Source organism: Mastigoproctus giganteus, chromosome 14 (assembly GCF_048544385.1).
Source record: "Mastigoproctus giganteus isolate SK-2022 chromosome 14, ASM4854438v1, whole genome shotgun sequence".
Classification (NCBI taxonomy): Eukaryota; Metazoa; Arthropoda; class Arachnida; order Uropygi; family Thelyphonidae; genus Mastigoproctus; species Mastigoproctus giganteus.
The window spans coordinates 95,799,083-95,818,356 of NC_143588.1; the positions used below are offsets into that span (position 1 = coordinate 95,799,083).

The following is a 19,274-nucleotide window of genomic DNA, read 5'->3' on the forward strand; positions in this document are numbered from 1 at the left end:
CTTTAGAATAAATAAAGGAAAGCTATCAGGGCTGATTATTGAATTTTTTTTTTTTTTTTTCTGTAGTTTAAAGTATTTGTTTTTCCTTGTTATATGGATTTTTCTCTAGGGATGATTTTTTTTTTCTGATAAATGACTGAAGGTCTGGGAGGGGAGTGTTGCATCCCTTTAGTTGCAAGTTTAACTTGAACATTAACCTAATTGTGGTTTTTACAAGAATTCATTTAGTCATCATGCCCAGGACAGAGGTAGATTAGGCCAAAATGCTGTAAGGCCTTTTCATTCCTAACTATGGGACTGATTGCTTCAAAGTTGCTTGTGGAATTCTTTCATCCATGTCTGAAATGCTTTCTGCTTATTAAGAAAAATATGCATCATATTTGACAAAAACCACAGGTTAATGTAATTAGATATTCTTGTTTGTTTTTGATGCCCCCAGCACTATCTGCCTTAGTGTTGTTGATACCTCCATTATGGCCTCATTTACAGGCTTTGTTGAAATTCCATGCCAGTCAATGGTTTTAAGATGATGCATTATGGCACCACTCTTCAGGTATTGTATTGAGAATTCTAAATTTTTTTAAGCATTGACTTTGAGTTGTCTTTTGAGGGTATGGGGAGTTCAAATAATAATGGGGCAATGGTCTGAAGACAATCAGAACATAGTTGGCATAGCATTAATCATTGGGAGGTTGTGGTAAACTAGTTGAGTGTCTGATTTCCCTTTCTTAGGTCAGTTGCTATTTCTGTTAATCCTACTTTGTTGAGGGCAGTGTAATCAACCAAGAGTTTGCATGTTTGGGAGGAGCATGTTGAAACTGCCAATAACAGTAATGTTAGTATAATGGTTCCAGATTCAGTGAAATCCAAGTAAGCCACTCGAATATTATTTAATCATCATGCCCAGGACAGATGTATAGGCCTAATTGCAGATAAGGCCTTTTCATTTCTAAATATGAGACTGATTGTTTCAAAATTGCTTATGGAACTCTTTGATGTGTTGTAAGTTTGAATTTTTCTGAATAAAAGATAACACCACTTCCTCTCTTGTCTTTCCTATTATTATTCACATACTTATGTACAGTGTTATTCATGAGAATAGTTATGCCTCTGCATATTTTATTTTATTTAAAGTATATATGTATGTGCATTTTTATATCTGTAAACTGTAAAATTTTTAACAACTTTTTCCAATAAATATTTTAACTATTTTTATTGTACTGCTCTTATGAGTAAATAGTTTTGTTTTGTTTTTTTATTTCCATCTTATTATTCTAACTACAGTACAGTTGGTGGGAAAGTGAATTGCAACCATTAGTGTCACTATTAATATAATTATTGAATTAAAAATATTTTAATGAGTAATTTATTTATAAGAATTTGTTTTCTTTTTTATCAATTATATTTGCATTTTGTTGGCTGAATAAGTCCTGTATATCATCTGGTATGCTTAAGTGATAATTCAAGTTCAAATATAATAAATGACAATTTGCAGTAATGTATAATATAATTTCACTCTTTATGTAAGTAAAAGGTATATTTTTAGCTCGTGATGGAAAATGTGAAATGCATGGTTCTCTCTGGAGGCTTCCAGCTGAATCAGACCAAGGAGATATTCTTGCCCCAGATGATAGCTCTTCAAATGCTACAGCACTAGAGTTGGTAACTGCCTTTGACACCACAGACTTTGGAAATGAAGTGAAAAGGTGAAGTTTTAATTTTCTAAATATAAAAAAATTTTATTGTGCCTTAAAAGAGTAACTATAAAGCTTTTGAAAACAAACCTAAAAAATAAATTTGTTTTTCAAATGAATAATATAGGAGTATCAGAATTTTTGGGTAAAATTAGGTGCCTTAGTATAGAAATGTACTTTCTATAATAAATTAGCAACTTTTGTCCATTTATTTTAAAATTGTGTGCTGGTTGTTGATCAAATTATTGAATTTTGATAAAAATCCTTAATGTTAATATTGGACAAAAGATATAAGGAAACCATGCTTTTACTGCACCAAGTTGAAAAAAAAAAAAAAAAACTTGTCCACATAACAACTTTATGTACGCTTGTTACACTCTTCTCACTGCTAGAAGGTATCAATACAGATAGTTTATTCTAGTATTCAAGAACATGCTTACAAAATGTAAATTTCCCGAGGTCTAGCCTATTTTTTTTTTTTTTTTTTTTTTTTGTCCTCGGTTTTTCCCATTATATATGGGGTCAGCGTTTTTATTGTTTTGGCATGCAATTTTTACGGCCGGTTGCCCTTCCTGATGCCAACCCTCACCCTTTATCCGGGCTGGGGATATGCGGTGGTCATTCCCTGACCTTCCGCATCCTCCGTACTTGGTGGTCACGGGCTCGAACCTCAGTCTAATAAAGAAGCCTGTGCTATGCACTACTGCTCCTGCCGGGCTGGGGATATGCGGTGGTCATTCCCTGACCTTCCGCATCCTCCGTACTTGGTGGTCACGGGCTCGAACCTCAGTCTAATAAAGAAGCGTGTGCTATGCACTACTGCTCCTACCCACATGGCTATGGAGGTGCCTGAGGTCTAGCCTATTAGTTTTTCCAAATTTTTATTTATGTATTTATGCTTCCTTTTACTGTGAGTCTCTTAAATGCCCTTTGTTCAAAAAAAGGTTTGTCTGAGTCATTACTAGAGGAAGCAGCATAAAAAATTTCAAATCTATGACAAGTTTTTCCATCTACAGGGGGGTCCTCGTTATCCAAGGATGATTGGTTCCAGAAAATTCCACTTAAAATGGGGTCCAAATTTTCCTAATATGTATTATGTATTTGTATGTAATAAAAAATGGATTGAAGGAACTGAAAAATGAGACAATTATTTTATTAGACATTTTTTATTATAATATGGTGAACAATGTAAGATTAAGTAAAGTTTATTGAAGTTTCACAGTTTTATGAATAAAAAATGAATCCAGAATTTTTTTTTTTTTTTTGCCGTATTTTTTCAGAGAAAATTATGTTATAGCATTTAGTTATGTCTTTAACTTTTGCTACATAGTCATGAAGAGGGTCGTTTTCACAAAAATATTCAAGTGCTTGGTCAATTTTCTTAATCCTCGTAACTGCAGGGACTCAGCTAATGAACACTCAGATACTGGGAACCCCCTGTATTTTTGTTAAAAATAGAACTAAAATATACCCATAAAAAATTCCTTTAATCATGCATACAGTCATTGGAATGTAAAGAAAAGCTGTCCAGTATTTAAATTTCTTCATATAAAGTTTTTATATTTTGAAATATTTCTTTTATTAGAAAAAAATATAACTGTGAAAAAATTTAATTCCAGAACTTTGTAAAATTAGTTTCAAATACTCAGAAAATTAGTCTAAATCTTCAAAACAAAACATGTAAATATTTATTTACTTATTTATTTATATATTTTTATTCGAGGAAACCAATTCTGAGTTTATAAATACATAGTTATGTAAACATTCTTAAGAACAAGTAGTTATATTGACATGTTAGCACTCTCTTAAAGACAATTTAGCTATTCCTGTTAATTGATTTTAACCATTGAGAGCATAACCATTGATCAGTGTCTTAGCCAAAATTGGTAGTTTTTCATTATTTGAATTAATTTTATATTTAGGCTGTCATTAAATTTCTTTTAGTATAATATGGGAACCTGCTGAAGGATGCCGTCTAGCTGGGCTTGTGGATAATCACTTATTGCTGTGGGACTTAAACCTGAGTGGAGCCGAGGCTAAAGTATGAACAGTTTGCATAGCTTAATTTAATCGCTTTAACAATAATATATATATATGTGTGTGTGTGTGTGTGTGTGTGTGTGTGTGTGTGTGCGTGTGTGTGTGTGTGCGTGCGTGCGTGCGTGCGCGCGCACGCGCGCTTTCTTATCTTTATATAGAAGTAAATTTTTCTTTAAACCTGTGAGTGATCTATTTTACTCACAGAAAAAAAGGCCATTCCATTTTTGGGTGAAAAATGTTCTAAAACCTGTAGGAATAGCTAATTCCACACTATGAAGGAAGCTTCAGCAGCAAAAAAATCTTTTTCAGGTTATTGCTTATGGTATGAAGAGAGTGAAGAATACCCTTAAGATGTCACTTCATCCCCCATCCCACACTTTTGGAAAAAAAAAATTTTTTTCCCTGTTTTCATGCTATAATTAATTTAAGACCTGAAAAAGCATTTGTTATTATAAGTCAACACATGTTCCTAATGGGAACTTAGTAAGTTTTTGATGATGTTTGCATCTCTGTTAAATTTCAAATGATTTCAGTCTGTCTAGTAAACATTTTGATTATACAAGTATAATCTTGTATAATCAAGTATAAACTTGATTGTAAACTTTACTGTAAACCCCTGGCTTTTAGCCGTGAAGGGTATTGTGTACGGCATGTGCGTTTTGTATGCAATAAAGAGTTCTTCTATATACAGTGGTTTTCAAAGAAAGTGCATCACCTAGGAATTTCACATTTCTTACCCTTTTTTGAGATGGAATGTTACGTTAATGATTAGCATCACAAATAGAAATATAAACAAAAGATATTTATTAATAGTTCAGGCAAAGCTAAGTAATATTTGACAGGTGCTCTCAATATATTCCAAAATGAGCATTTGCAACCTTTATACAACAGTTTTGGTAAATACGACAATTATGGCTGAAATGTTATCAGAAGTCCTCAATTTGCTTCAGTTTATCATTTTAAATGGAAAACAAAATGAAAAGTTCACCAGGTGCAAACTAATATTTAGTTGAACCGCCTCTGGCCCTGATGACAGCAGCCTACCGTTGAGGCATTGACAAGATCAATTTCTGAAGATAATCAACTGATAGTTTGTGGTTCCAAACATGAATTATGACTTCCCGAAGTTCACAAAGGGTCTTTGGTTTCTTTCTGGCAACTGCAGATTCCACACGATGCCAACAGTTCTCTATAGGATTCAGGTCTGGACTGTTTCCTGGCCTGTTAAGAGTTGTAGTGGGCCATTTTTTCACATGTAATAAACGTAAACACATTACTGTCTAACTTCTAATGTAGAAGTGAAGCTAAAGTAACTATAGAAATGCCTACTTACACTTTTCACCCAGCAGAGTCGTCCTGAAAGATGAAAGATGCAGTTACTTGGCAGGGTGAAATGGTCTCTAATGGTTGGCAGTAATTTGCCTTCCAATGTAGCCAGGTATCCATTGGCATTTACAGAACCTTTTATAAACTGCAGGTGATCTACTCTGTGATACGAAATGCACCCCCATATCATTTGGCAGGTAGGGAATTTCACTGTAGACACCACACAATCTGGATGGTATTCTTCACTGTGAATCATCTATGGTGAATTGTTTCTCTCCCATCAGAGCCACACAGGTTGAATTTCTTCTCATCCAAGAAAATAACTGACTTCCACTGCTAAGGGATCCATTTCATATGCTCCTTACACCAAATTGGTCCATAAGGTTGTCACTGACATTCTCTCAGATATGCCAGACAAGCTGTACTTGCTACCTGGGAGTCTAAAACGCTGATGGAACTGATATTCGGGTGACACTCAAGTCAAGTGGACCCAATTTCGGCGAAGTCCAGACAATTGTGACAGCCAAATCCTCTGCTTCCACCGTCACGATGGTGGGACTGTTAGTAAGCCTGGGTATAACCTCCATGCACAAGTACATGGTGGTTGACCACCCAGGTGTGAATCAACGTAAGCAGGGGTCGAGGTGTGGCACCCACACCACATGGAGGAATGCAGCCCCTCTATGTTATCAGGCAGTACTAGGCGATAGATGACTCTCATCAACCAGTGCAATACCAACACTTTGCTTATTGGAGGCTTGAAGTAGTGGAACCCATGTTTAGTCACTAGAGCTAAGTTCCAGTCAACCCTTCCCTATCTCTTCCATCATGCAGTATGATTGATGACTTTTGAGGTTATGATGAATATGGTGGCGAGATCCAATATTCCTTACATTTCGAGGGTACAGCTTTAAAACGGTGTTCGCAGGCCGGCCGCTAGTTAGTACACCGGACTGAACCTATTGTTAACGCTCTAGGAGGCTTCCGGATTAGCTAGTGTATAATTTTGCTACCTCTACTCTGCCAGATAGTAACTGGAGGTAGTCTGAGTATGTGGGGAACATTGTCGAGGCCACGTTATGTCAAGGATCTGGGTATATTCTTACCATGTGTACGCCATATCCAAAAATTTCATTACTTTATACAGCATGTCCCACCCACTTTTTTCTTACAATTGAATACACCATGAATTGTCAAACTAATAGAGCAAGCTTATCTGCGAAAAGATCTAAACCTCCCAAACATTTCCTAATTCATTTCACAAATATACGTGGTCTCAATTCTAATCTTAACAATGTCCATTTCCACTTGCAGTCTGCCAAACCCCATGTACTTTTTCTGACAGAATCTCAGTTATTGGTTGATTCAACTACTGCTCATCTCAGATGCCCAAATTATTCGCTGAATGATTCCTTTCGCCTCAAAGGTGGTACTTGTGCATATGTCCGTTCTGATATTCCCTGCCAGAGACTTGGCAGTTTGGAATCTCCTCTCTTTGATCTTCTCTGGCTTAAAATCTCTCTACCTCATTGTGTGAAATTCATCTGTTGTCTCTACCATTCTCCCAACTCCACTAATCACTTGGAACTCTTTGACTTCCTCTCTTTGCAACTTGACTTTCTCCAGTCCAACTTTCCTAACAGTGAGATAATTTTCCTTGGTGATTTTAATGTTCACAACTCCAGCTGGCTTCCATTTTCTAGTCACACCAACCCAGCTGGCCGAGATGCTGAGGCTTTTGCAATTACTAATGACCTTACACAGATTGTTCATTTACCTACAAGAATACTGGACAATCCTAATCATGCAGCTAATACGCTTGATCTTTTTCTCACAAACAACCCTTCTAAGAACACGGTCGAAGTGAGAGGTCCTTTAGGCACTTCAGATCACAACTTGATGATTGTCTCTTCTCTAATGGGACCTTTATCTCATGGCTATTCCCAACCTCGTGTTGCTTGGCATTACAAGGATGCAAAATTTTGTGTAAAAAGTGTTTTCCTATAAAATTTTACCCTGAAGGGTTATTATAATAACCCTTTAGGATAAGGATTCTTCTCATGGCTACCTCATGACTATTCCCAACCTCGTGTTGTTTGGCATTACAAGAATGCAAAATGGGATGACCTGCGAGACTTTTTTTCTTCTTTTCCTTGGTCAGATTACTGTTTCAAAACTTCTGATGTCAATGTTTGCTCAGATCGTGTCAGTGAAATTATTCTTACAGGAATGGAATATTTATCCCACACTCTACCTTAAAATCTCGTCCTTTATGTAAACCCTGGTTTTCCAATAAATGTGCTAAGGCTGTTCAAGAGAAGAATGTTGCATATCGTAATTGGCTTGTTTGTAATTCTCCAGTTTCATTTTCTGCCTACACCAAAGCTCGCAACAATTGTAAAGCAGTTATTAATCAGTCCAAACTAGAGTAGAAAACTTGCTTCTTGCGCTAATGGTAGCCGAGCATTCTGGTCTCTTGCCAAAGCTATTGGCCGCAACTTTTGCCCATCTCTGCTCCCACCTCTGTCCAAACCAGATGGTACTGTTGTCACTTCAGCCAAGGATAAAGCTGACCTGCTAGCATCCCATTTTTCTTCCAACTCATGTATTAATGATCTTGGTAAAACAGCTGCCATCATTCCCATCACTCTCCATTCAGTGTCTCCTGTGATTTTCCATCAAAAGGATGTCAGAAGGATTTTGATGAATGTTGATGCTAAGAAAGCTCCAGGTTCCGATGATATTTCTCCACTTTTTCTCAAAACCTGTGCTCCTGAACTTACTACTATTCTTTGCTCTTTTTTTTTCACTTTCTTATTCCAAAGGTGTTTTTCCTTCTGCTTGGAAATTTGCTCATATCCAGCCATTCCTAAAAAGGGTGAAAAATCCCTCCCATCCAATTATCGTCTAATTTCAATTACTTCTACTCTTTCTAAAGTAATGGAGAAATCATTTAACTGCCAACTCTTAAACTACCTAGAAACCTCCCATCTGATCAACGATCGCCAGTATGGATTCCATCAGTGTCGATCCACTAGTGATATTCTGGCTTGTGTTACCCATTTATGGACTAATTCAATGGAAAGGTTCGGTGAAACACAAGTAGTTGCTCTTGATATCTTAAAGGATCGTGTTTGGCATGAAGGTCTTCTAAACAAGCTTCCATCTTATGGTTTGCCAACTGTTTTTAGTAATTGGTTATCCAGTTTTCTCTCTGAACGCTCACCGAGGGTGACGGTAGATTGTTCTCTGTCTTCTAACTTCTCCACTAATGCCAGTTTCCCCCAAGGTTCAGTTCTTTCCCCCACTCTTTTCCTCTTGTATATTAATGACCCTCTTCCATTGACTGGAAATCCTATCCATAGTTTTGCCGATAATAGCACATGGCATTCCACTTTCCATTTTGAGAAACCTTGTCCTGCTTAATCAGCTTCAACTTCTCGAAAATCTGCTACCAATTTCTTAAATGCCGATCTTCAGGTAATTCTCCAGTGGGGCAAAGACAACTTAGTTGATTTCAACCCTTCTAAAACTCAGTCTTGTCTTATATCTCGCAAAAAGGATTCTTCTGCTCCTATGCTTATCTTTAGTGACACTCCGATTTCTAGGCAAAATGATATATCTCTTTTGGGGATTACCCTGACTTCTAATCTGTCTTGGCACAAGCATATTACAAATATTGCTTCCTCTACATCTAAAAAACTTGGTTTTCTCTTTTGCTCTCGGTATTACTTTTATTCCAAACAGCTGCTCACTCTGTATAAATTGCAAATCCACTCTGCCATGGAATATTGTTCCCACATCTGGGGTGGTGCCCCCAAAACCTCTCTCAGGCTTCTTGATTCCATTCAGAAGAGGGCAGTTAGGTTAATTAATGATTCATCTCTAACAGAGTCTCTCCACTCGCTGTCTCATAGACGTACTGTTTCTGCTGCATGCCTCTTCTACAGATACCTCCATGGGCACTGTTCTTCTGAATTGGCTTCTATAATTCCCGCTCTCTCTTTCAAAACAGTCCAAACACATGCCACCACCACCAGCCATCATCCATTTACTGTTCAACTTCAAACTCACAGAACCAACTTTTCATCTTCCTCGTTTATTCATTCAACTGCTGTTTTTTGGAACAACTTTCCTTCATACGTATTTACTGAAAATTTCAGTCTACAGAAGTATAAAGCTGACCTTAAGTATATATCTTCTAAAGTATATATCTTCTCAACCTCCAACCCAAGCACGGTACTAAGTACTATAGGTTCTAATACCTCTCATGTTTGGGGTTTACATAAAAAAAAAAAAATTAATCAGGCCTCTTTCATATTTTGTCTTATTTGTGGCTTCTTCTTAGGATGATGGACTAAAAGTCCATTTTTGAATAGGTGTCTTATGACTGTTACTGCACTTGCTACCTCCTGTATATTCTTCTTATTCCCTTTTCAGCTTAGACAAAGAAGCTTTACATTTTTTAAGGCATAAACGCTTCAAAACGCGGTCCTGTTTTGGCATAGAGACTTGTTTGTGTCCGTTTCCTTTTTTCCTATCAGCAGAACCAGTATTCTTGAGTTTGGAAAGAAATCTACTCACTGTTGACTGATTACAAGACACTCTGTAAGCAATATGATGGGAAGAACATCCTTCCGCACATAAAGCAACAATAGCACTCTTTCTTCATGGCGTCAACTGCATGTAACTGGCCATCCTGACACAAGCAAGGAATGACTGCAACTGTCGCAGAGCGTGCTTATATAGCTGAAAGTAACAGCCGATGCAATATTATGTTATCATCTATGCGTGCCAATCTTATCTGATGCAATCTGTAAGAAATATTGCCATATACTTATGTTATTCAGATGAAAATTAAAATTTTAAGGGGTGATGCACGCTCTTTGAACACCAGTGTACAAGTATAACTTGTATAATTAATTCACTTACACTGCACTGTTTAGTGCAGTGTAAGTGAATGAATTATATAATCATGGTATTGATATAAGTAGATTATGAATATTATATAATTATGATATAATTATGACATAACCTAGCCTAATCATAATGAATTGATATTGTCGTTTATATAATTCAACAAAGATTTTTAAAATACCATGCATTCGATCATTGTTGAAGGTTTTAAAAAAAGGAAAGTGTGCTCACACTTTGTACCAAGTGCGTTGATGGCAGAATAGGAGGAATGAGTTGCTGCATGTCAAGATTTGATTTAGTTGGCAGAGATCCAGACTTTTTTTGTAAAAAATCATAACTAGTGATGAATCCTAGTGCTTTGCATGTGAACCAGAACAAAAATTTGCTGAGGCCAAAGAAACTCCAGTTCCAAAAGTTTTGAACCAAAACGATGTTGGTGATTTTTTTTTTTTATTAGTAAGGAGTTGTGCACAAAGAATTTGTACCAGAAGGACAGCCAGTCAACTCTGAATTTTACAGAGGAGTGATGGACAGATTGTTGAAAAGAATTCGGTGTGTTAGACCAGATGCAGCCGAGTTAGGTGAGTGGTTCTTGCTTTGACAATACACCTTCACACAACACAACCCTCATCAAGCAGTTTCTTGCACAAAAGGACCTTTACGCTGCTTCACCATCCCCCGATTCTTACAGATTTAGCACCTGCTGATTATTTTCCATTCCCCAAAGTGAAATCCCACCTGAAGGGGCACCATATTGACAGCATTTTGGAGATCGAAACCAGTGTGATGAGGAGTTAAACAGGTTTCCACAGAGTCGTCCAGAAACTGTAAAACCATGCCAAGAGGTGTATCGAGTTATGAGGGATAAACTTTGAAGATTAAATGGTAATAAATGTTTTTCCTTGAAATTTCAATTTTTTATAAATATAATCCTAAAACTTTCAGACACCTTATACTATGAAAAACAGATCCAAACTCAGATTTTGACCATTTTGCTCTTCACAAATGTAGTCCTTTTCACTGAGCTGATGCTACATTCAGGTTCTCTCATCAATAAAACCAGACTTATTTCATGATTTATCACTCCAGCGAAAATCTCTTTCCTATTCTGTAGCAGTCAATTCCTCCAAGCAAGAAGCCATTGTACCTGAAGAAGAGACTTGTAGCCAATAACTTGTCCATAGAATCCCCGTTGCACACCACCCTGTATACAGCATGTGTAGTAACAACTGCTACTGTATTTTCCTGGACCACTTTGGTGATTCTTTCTAACAATACAATTCACTTCAGAGATCTCTTGTCAAAAAATGACCATACTGTCAGGTTCACCTCAATTGGGGGGAGGATTCAGGGAGCCTGGATTGTTGGTTTGGACTTTTTGCTAACAAGTACAGGGATCCTGAGTGTGAATCTTGTGAAGGGTCCCAGAAATTGTAGTTTCACTAATGATTGTAAATGGCATCCATCTCTGTCTTCTACAGCTTAATATTTATACATCTTTACTATAGCAGTACAATATTTGAATAAAGAACAATTTGTATAAATTGTGATTAATAGTCTGGTGCATGAGGACTATGTAAATGATGTATACAGTTGAATACAATGACAAGTGAATACTGAAATATTTATAACTGTAATGGTGACCATGACAGCATAAATTATTAATACAGAGGTTTATTCCAATGATTTTCATTCTAGTTAATAGGCTCTGCCACTGCAGAAATGAAAGGAAAGTCAAAATTTACTTCTGTGCATTGGAATCCTCATCAGAATTGTAACTTAGTTGCTACAGCAATAGACACGACTGTTCAGAGTTGGGATCTTCGTACAATGCAGTAAGTATAGCTTTGGGATTTTGCTTATCATCAGTTGCACTATCTAGAGAGCACTATAAAAGCTGTATACTTGGTTCACAGTTTCACATGCTCTTTGCTTATATTGAAGTTATTTTATCTAGTTTAGTATTTTCCACATGAAGAAACGGTAAAATTTTTTGAACCTTTGCTTTCTGAATTTTAATTCTTTAGTTTGTAAAAAACAGAACATCATACTGTGTGTGTGTGTGTGTGTGTGTGTGTGTGTGTGTGTGTGTGTGTGTGTGTGTGTGTGTGTGTGTGTGTGTGTGTGTGTGTGTGTGTGTGTGCGTGCGCGCGCTGATAAAATTTTGTGTAAAAAGTGTTTTCCTATAAAATTTTACCCTAAAGGGTTATTATAACGGATTCACAACCTGGGACATCAGGACTGAAAAGGAACAGGGATGGACAGTATATTGAAGCTGATGACATTGAATCAGCTCTTTATAATATGTCATCTGATACTGAAATAGAATTTTATTCAAGTGATGTAAATTTTGAATCTTGTTCAAATGCATCTGCTGATGTTAGAATGCTACAAACAGCAGATGCTGGCATTACTTGGAGTGATGATTCTTCAGAGATGAAATCCATTTAATTAAAAGCACTGCCTACTTGCTTCAGCATTACACAAAAACACCCCAATGCACATAGGGATGATCCTCGTAAATATAAAAGGCAGTGAATGTGTTAAATACTGAACATGATTATTGGAGAAAGATTTCAGGAAATCAGCTTTTGAGGGGTCATAACGTATATTATATGGAGAAATGGTTATAATGTGGTATTATTTTTTTACCTATAAGTGGTTAATGTCATAATTTAGCTACAAATACACATATAAACAATTACTTAGAGAATAAATTGGTTTGCACAAACATGAAATTTACTACAATATCATTTATTTAAATTTCGAAACTACAATACTGAATAGTATTTCAGTATTGAATTCAATACGGAAATAATATAAAGTATTCAATTTATATTCAATATATAAATTTTAAAAAAAATAAAAACCAAGAGTTGACACCCAGCTGTGGGAACAGCATACATTTTAAATAAATAGCGATATATTTTCTCCACTAGGGCAGTGCTTTTGTGTAAAGTGCATAGTTCATTACCAAGGCAATTCATGGTGAAGTGCTTTCACAGCTTGAGACATTAGCTCATTGCTGCATATAGACTGACACTATACCCTATTGGTAATATTATGTTTTATAACTCTTTAATAGCATGAGGCCTTTGCCCTAAATTCATTGAGCTTTCAACATCTGACATGTTCCATATTATAGATACGTCCGATCATTGAGTTGTCAGCTCATCATTCACTTTCCCACTAGTGCAGCTACAGAAAGCAGCCAAAGCCTACAAGAAATGGTGTACATTTTAAAAAACTAACAATATACTTATCCACTGGAGCAGGGATTTTTATTGCTTAGTAGCACACTTCTTGCTGAATGGTATGTATAGGCTGTTAAATCATTGATTTCAACACAGCTGAGACTGTGTTGAAATCAATGATTTAACAATTTCTTCAGTTAAGACCCTTTTTCTAGCTTTTAAGTTAAGAAAGGAATTAATTTTATTATATGATCATTATCATGATTGGACACATTCATTTTTAACAAGTCACAATATAGAAATTTAAGAAATCTTGTACCATATTAAACCTAACTTACTTTTGATTCATATAAGTGCTGAGAAGGATCATCAAAGTGATTGCTAAGACAGTGTTTTTAATGATGTAGGAGTAGATATCACTTTTTTTTTTAAAAAACTTTTAATGTCCAAATTACATAAACCTCATAAAATAAAATCTGTCACCATTTTCAGTAACAAATGGCAATTCTTCAGTTTAGGTATGAAACTAATGTGTCAATAATAATGAAAAGACATCAGTTTTAAAAATATTTACCTATAGAGTGGCTATATTCTTTATCAGGACTTTCTTCCTGCTATAATTTTTCTTGTTTTATTCCCTTAGAAATATGGACATCTGGCTAATGTCCTCTTAAAAGCTATTGTACATCTTAATTCATTTAAATACCTAATTCTCCTTTTAACAGAGATGAAAATAACTTAAAGGCATGAATTTCAATGTTATATGTGTTTCCTAGAATATAACTTTATCCCCAAAATAATGTGAACACTCTGAGTGACAGAATGCAATTGCCATAGTGAAACTGAACTTGAAACCACTAAAACATATTTTTGCTACTTTTTTTTTTCCAATTTAAAGAGGAATATAATCATTAATATTCATGTGATTTCAATTTTAGCTTGTAGGAGGATTTTACCTCAGTTTTATCTCAATGAGGTCCACATATTCTGATACTCCATCTCAGTCCCATTCTTTCTTTTATAGTGTGTATTTCATCTGTTGTTAAAGTAAAAACTTGTTCATATTAATTTTTGATAGCAATTTTTTATTTTATTATGTTTAAAAACTTAAAATGTTTTTCCATCATTTTAGTTACTTTTTTTGTTAATTTCTTTCTTTTTTCCTTCCTATGTTTTTGTTGCCTTAGGTTGTAGGCTAGGTTGCCTTTGCCTTAATCTGGTTCTGGAGCTGTGTACAGTATTATAGCCGACCGGGCTAGCCGAGTGGGTAAAGTACCTGCCTGGCAACCCAAAGGTCGCGGGTTCGATTCCCGCCTCGGGCTTGGATCAAAGTACCGCAAAAACCTTGGGAGGTGCAATATGGCCACAGAAGCCGATGCGCCAACAACTACCAAATCAAAAAAAAAAAAAAAAAAAAAACAGTATTATATCTCAGTAGTAGTTTCTCTGGAACAATTACAATAGCAGTATTTAGTATTGCTGCCTGTATAGTAATGTGATCATAATTATCATGGAATGAATAGGTTATGAATGTGCTGTATATATTGAGAAAAAATGAAGTGATAATACAATAAATTTCTCATTTCTGAAATAAATAAAAATGCAGTAAAACCTCATAAATCTGGCATCCTCAGGGACATAGCACATTCCAAATTTTTGAAAGTTATGTGTAGAGCCTAAGTATTTGGGAGCAGTCTGCTATTTTTATTAGATGTGATCCGTATAATCTCCACAGAATGACAGTCCATTAAGCCACCAGTATTAAGCCAAAATATTAACCTGTCCTGCTAGATTGGTCCAATGTGTAATGTACTTGATTAAAAAATTAAATAGAGGTTGTAGGCTTGAGTGCTGCCACCGGAGATACAGCACTCAAACCCAGGGCTATCCTTGCGGTATGAGTGTTACAATTGTGCAATATTTTTTTATATGAGGTATAAATAGTGCAGTATGATTTCAGCAATTAAATTGCCTTAAAAACTAGATCTGTACTGTTAAGTACTATACTCTGAACTAGTATTGAATGATTTTGTACATTGCAAATACATAGTAACAGTGACATACAGTCTAAGAAATATGTAAAACAGAAATAAATTGGCGTTTGAAAATTATTAATGGAACATAATGCATAACTTTGATACCTGCAGTCTTTTTTTTAGTCTGGCTAGCCTGTTTTCCCTCTACACTTGTACAGTCGACTACCCTTGCAGTAATATTCAAAAGTTACAGATTTTTGAGGTTCTACTATATCTAATTTCAAAATAAATTATTAATCACTAATAATATATTTTATTTACAATAAGAGTTACTCTTTTAGGCAAGCATGGACAATCGAAGGAAGTCACGGTCAACTGGTAAGAGATATGGATTTTAATCCAAACAAGCAATATTATTTAGCAACTTGCGGTGATGACTGTCAAACAAAATTCTGGGATGTCCGCAACCCACATTCTCCTGTTGTGGCACTGTCAGATCATTCTCACTGGTAATTCATTTATATGATCCATTAATAGTATGTTTAATTAATGAATGAAAAATCATTAATTTAAAAAAACCCTTCATGCAGTTTAATTGATTAAACCATATGATTGGTTTATTCTGCACACATACATTAAGCTTATAATGAAATTTTATTAATATTTATTTATTTTCAGATGTATGAAAATAAATAAAAATCAAGATACATATAGAAAAAAAAATGCCTGCTGTTGTAGTTGACTGAATAAATTTACATAAGGCCTTCCAACCCTAGTAGTGCAATCCAACATATGTTTACAAGGAAAAGTAATTTATAATCGATAATTTTTTATTAATTAAATTTTTGTACATATCCTTTTTGAAATCTATATTGCCTGAAATGTTGAGATTAATGTACATCAGGTAGCAGTACGGTAATATCCCTGTAATGGAATTCATAGCCATAAAAACATATTTGGAGTTTCTAAATGTCCATACTAGGGTAGTATGAGCATTTGGTACAAATAGTTTTGACAAAACATTGTCAAAACTATTTGTGTAGTAAGCACACAACACGCTAGCAAAGAGATTGATGTTTGAAGCTCATATTGAGCTGGTAATATGGTCCAAAAAAAAAAAAAAAGCATACCAAAGCAGTCTTGAGAGAAACTATTAAATCCACATTCATCATAGCCCATTTACCAGACTGCATGTACTGTTGGTGCTGTTCTTGCTGGTTGATTAACACCCTGTGGAGGTCACTGTAAGGCAAGGCAAGGCAAGCATTCTGAACTAACTCATTTCCCAGTAGTGCATATAAAGTAAAATGGACCAGTGTCATTTAAGTTTACTAAAATTAATAGAATATCAAGTATTGCAGAAAACATTGAAGTTATATTGTCACAGCAAGACGAAGGATTCCTTGCATGTATACAAGCAGACAACCAGTGTTTCTTGGATACCCTGCCATCCATGAACATCCTCTGAGATGCATAGGTCACTGTATGACTCAAGAGCAAATTGTTGTTAATTCTGTAAAAAGGCAATGCTGTGATGCTTTTGTACCTTTGCTGTGGCAGCAGATTGTTATTCTGTGGTATGAGAAACATTGGTAATACCCACATTACAGAAGTGCAGTGTACTTTATCAGAATATAATTTAGAGATGGGGGGAAACCAGTGGTGTGAGCTATAGCAGGCTCATGAGAGCCCATTGTTATTTTTTTTTGAAAATTTGTGAGCCCATTGTTGAAACAATCATTTATTTTACAAAATTAAATCCTGAATTCAATTATTGAGTATCCAGAGCTGGAACTATGGTGGGACGAGTGGGGCCCCCAGCCACAGCAGTTTAAGAGTGCACTCGACCAGTTATGTGTTTTAAAATTGCTTCATTTTTGATTTAGTTACAGCCGTACTTCTGTTTAACAAACTTCTTTATAGCGAATTTTTTTGAATTCCTCTTGGTAATTATATTTAAAATAGTTTCTGTAGAACAAAGAAAATTTGCATATAATGAATGGATTATGAGAGACTTAACTTTGTATCCATTGTTCCCACCTCTGGCCATTAGGCAATTAGAAAGCAAATTAAGGATTAAAGGGATTACTGTTCCACAGTGTTAGTAGTTCTTGTAAAACCTATACAGCCACTTATCATTGCACTAGTCAGTATGCTTTCCATAGCCAATCAGAAGATTAAGGTGACACAGATAATAGCCTGTGGTCAACCTGTGTTGTGGTTGTCCTTTACTCTAGCAAGCAGTTATCTGTTTTTAGGAGAAGTGAGTGATCTACACTCTTCAGTAAAATTCTCCTGTGTTTACATATTCAGCAGCTCAATATCCAAATGATTCTGACATTTTGGACAGTATTCAAAGAACTAGTGATAGTAGCAACATCGGGGTTGAAGGGAATTAGGGCAACTAAGATAAAACTTTCCGAAGATGAAATGTTGGCAGATTTTGAAACTGTGTCTAGGCCTTCACTGTGAAGAAAATGTTATACAGGCAATGGCGCCTCTGTAGCCAGGTGGACAGGAGCAGCAGTGCGTAGCACATGCTTCGTGATTAGACCAGGGTTTGAGCCCGTGACCACCAAATACGGAGGATGTGGAAAGGTCAGGGAATGACCACCGCATATCCCTGGAGCAATATGGCCTTAGTTGCTAATGCTCCTAAAAACCAAACAAACAAATAACAACAACAACATACAGGCAATAATTAAAAATAAAAAACTGTATCCAGTATATAACTAATCTCCAAAAAATCAGAGCAAGTTAAGGATGATTGCTAAAGAACTTGATGTGGAAACTATAAAGATTGGTCATGTGATCAGGCCATGATGAGCAGCTTGCAGATGGCAACTGCAGATTGGAGGAATTATCCTGCTTTGTGCAAACATTTTGACTCAGAAGTTAAATATTTGGGATTATTAAACCAACTTTTAATTCTGGAATTTCTTAACTATTTAGCATTAATGATCGACATCCTACAGGAACTCCCTAACCTTCCGGAAGCTTTACAAAGTTGCAACATCACTAGAGTGAAAACAGATAAATTAATTATTTGAACTATTAATACTATTGCTAATTTGAAAAATTCTGAAGGAAATTATGAAGCTAAAATTGAGAGCATGTTGAAGTCGAAAGAATTGGAGGAATCAAAATCGAAAGTAAGAATACATTTTAAAAATTACCTAATGACAAGCTTATTAAACTGCATTTATTTATCCTTAAAGGATCAGTTATTGATGCATCAGAGTAATTTTAAGTTAAATAAAGAAAGTAATGATATCATTGATGATGAGGAATTGAAAGAAATTTTAAACATATGCTACCCATTAACGTGGAATATGGAAGAACTTTTGTCTCCGTGGCAAAAGGGTGAAAAACGAATAAGAAATTTAAGTTTTCTGATAAAATATGAAATAAAAATTAATGATTTTAGAGATTTTGTCGAAGACAGTTTATCTTTAAAATTGAGTAAAATTGCCTTTTCAATTAAAAAAAGCCAGAAATATCCTTGAATCCACTGCAATTAGCAGTGCTGAAACTGATCAAGCTTTCAGCATAATGAATAGTATAGTAACAATAAAAAGAACATCTTTGACAATTAAATATGTTGCAAATATGATGACCATACAGTGGCGGACAAAAAACTGCATCACCTTAAAAAAAAAGTAACATTTGTAGTGAAACGTATAAGATATTGTTTGATTACAGTCATTTTGTTTGTCGCAAAGCAAAGGTATTGCATCAGATAATGCTTCTATTGCATCAAACAGTAATTCCAAGGTGCTGCATCAGTCATTTCTATAAATACGGCGTTAGAAGGGTATACAGGCTCATTAGTATCCTGTTTTGCGGAGGTAAGCATGGCTCCATATGTTCAGTTGACACCAAGAAAAAAAAAGTGTAGTTGTTGCTCTGGCCCAGAAAGGGCTTTCCATGCATGCTATCACTGATAAAATAGGCTTCCACCAGTCAACAGTATCCCAGGTGCTGAAATTAATCAGGCCATAAGAGAGTGGCTGTGCCTTCCCAAGATCGATATTTGAAATGGCCGTGCCTTCGTAATCGCCATGCTAGTGCTCCTGATCTAAAACTGGATTTTGAGATGGCCTCTTGGTGTTGAAACAAGTGCATGA

At 35.6% G+C, this 19,274-nt stretch overlaps 1 protein-coding gene across 2 annotated transcripts in view; it reads left to right on the forward strand.

The window, feature by feature from the left end:
* LOC150075403 (EARP-interacting protein homolog) overlaps positions 1-19,274 on the forward strand; it is a 95,453-nt gene that overhangs the window by 63,615 nt on the left and 12,564 nt on the right. For both annotated transcript variants that reach the window (XM_090389264.1, XM_090389263.1), the window contains exons 5-8: positions 1,547-1,706; positions 3,639-3,735; positions 11,676-11,812; positions 15,489-15,656. In XM_090389264.1, the coding sequence (XP_090245390.1) occupies positions 1,547-1,706; positions 3,639-3,735; positions 11,676-11,812; positions 15,489-15,656 (562 nt within the window). The remainder of the gene's footprint in view (positions 1-1,546; positions 1,707-3,638; positions 3,736-11,675; positions 11,813-15,488; positions 15,657-19,274) is intronic.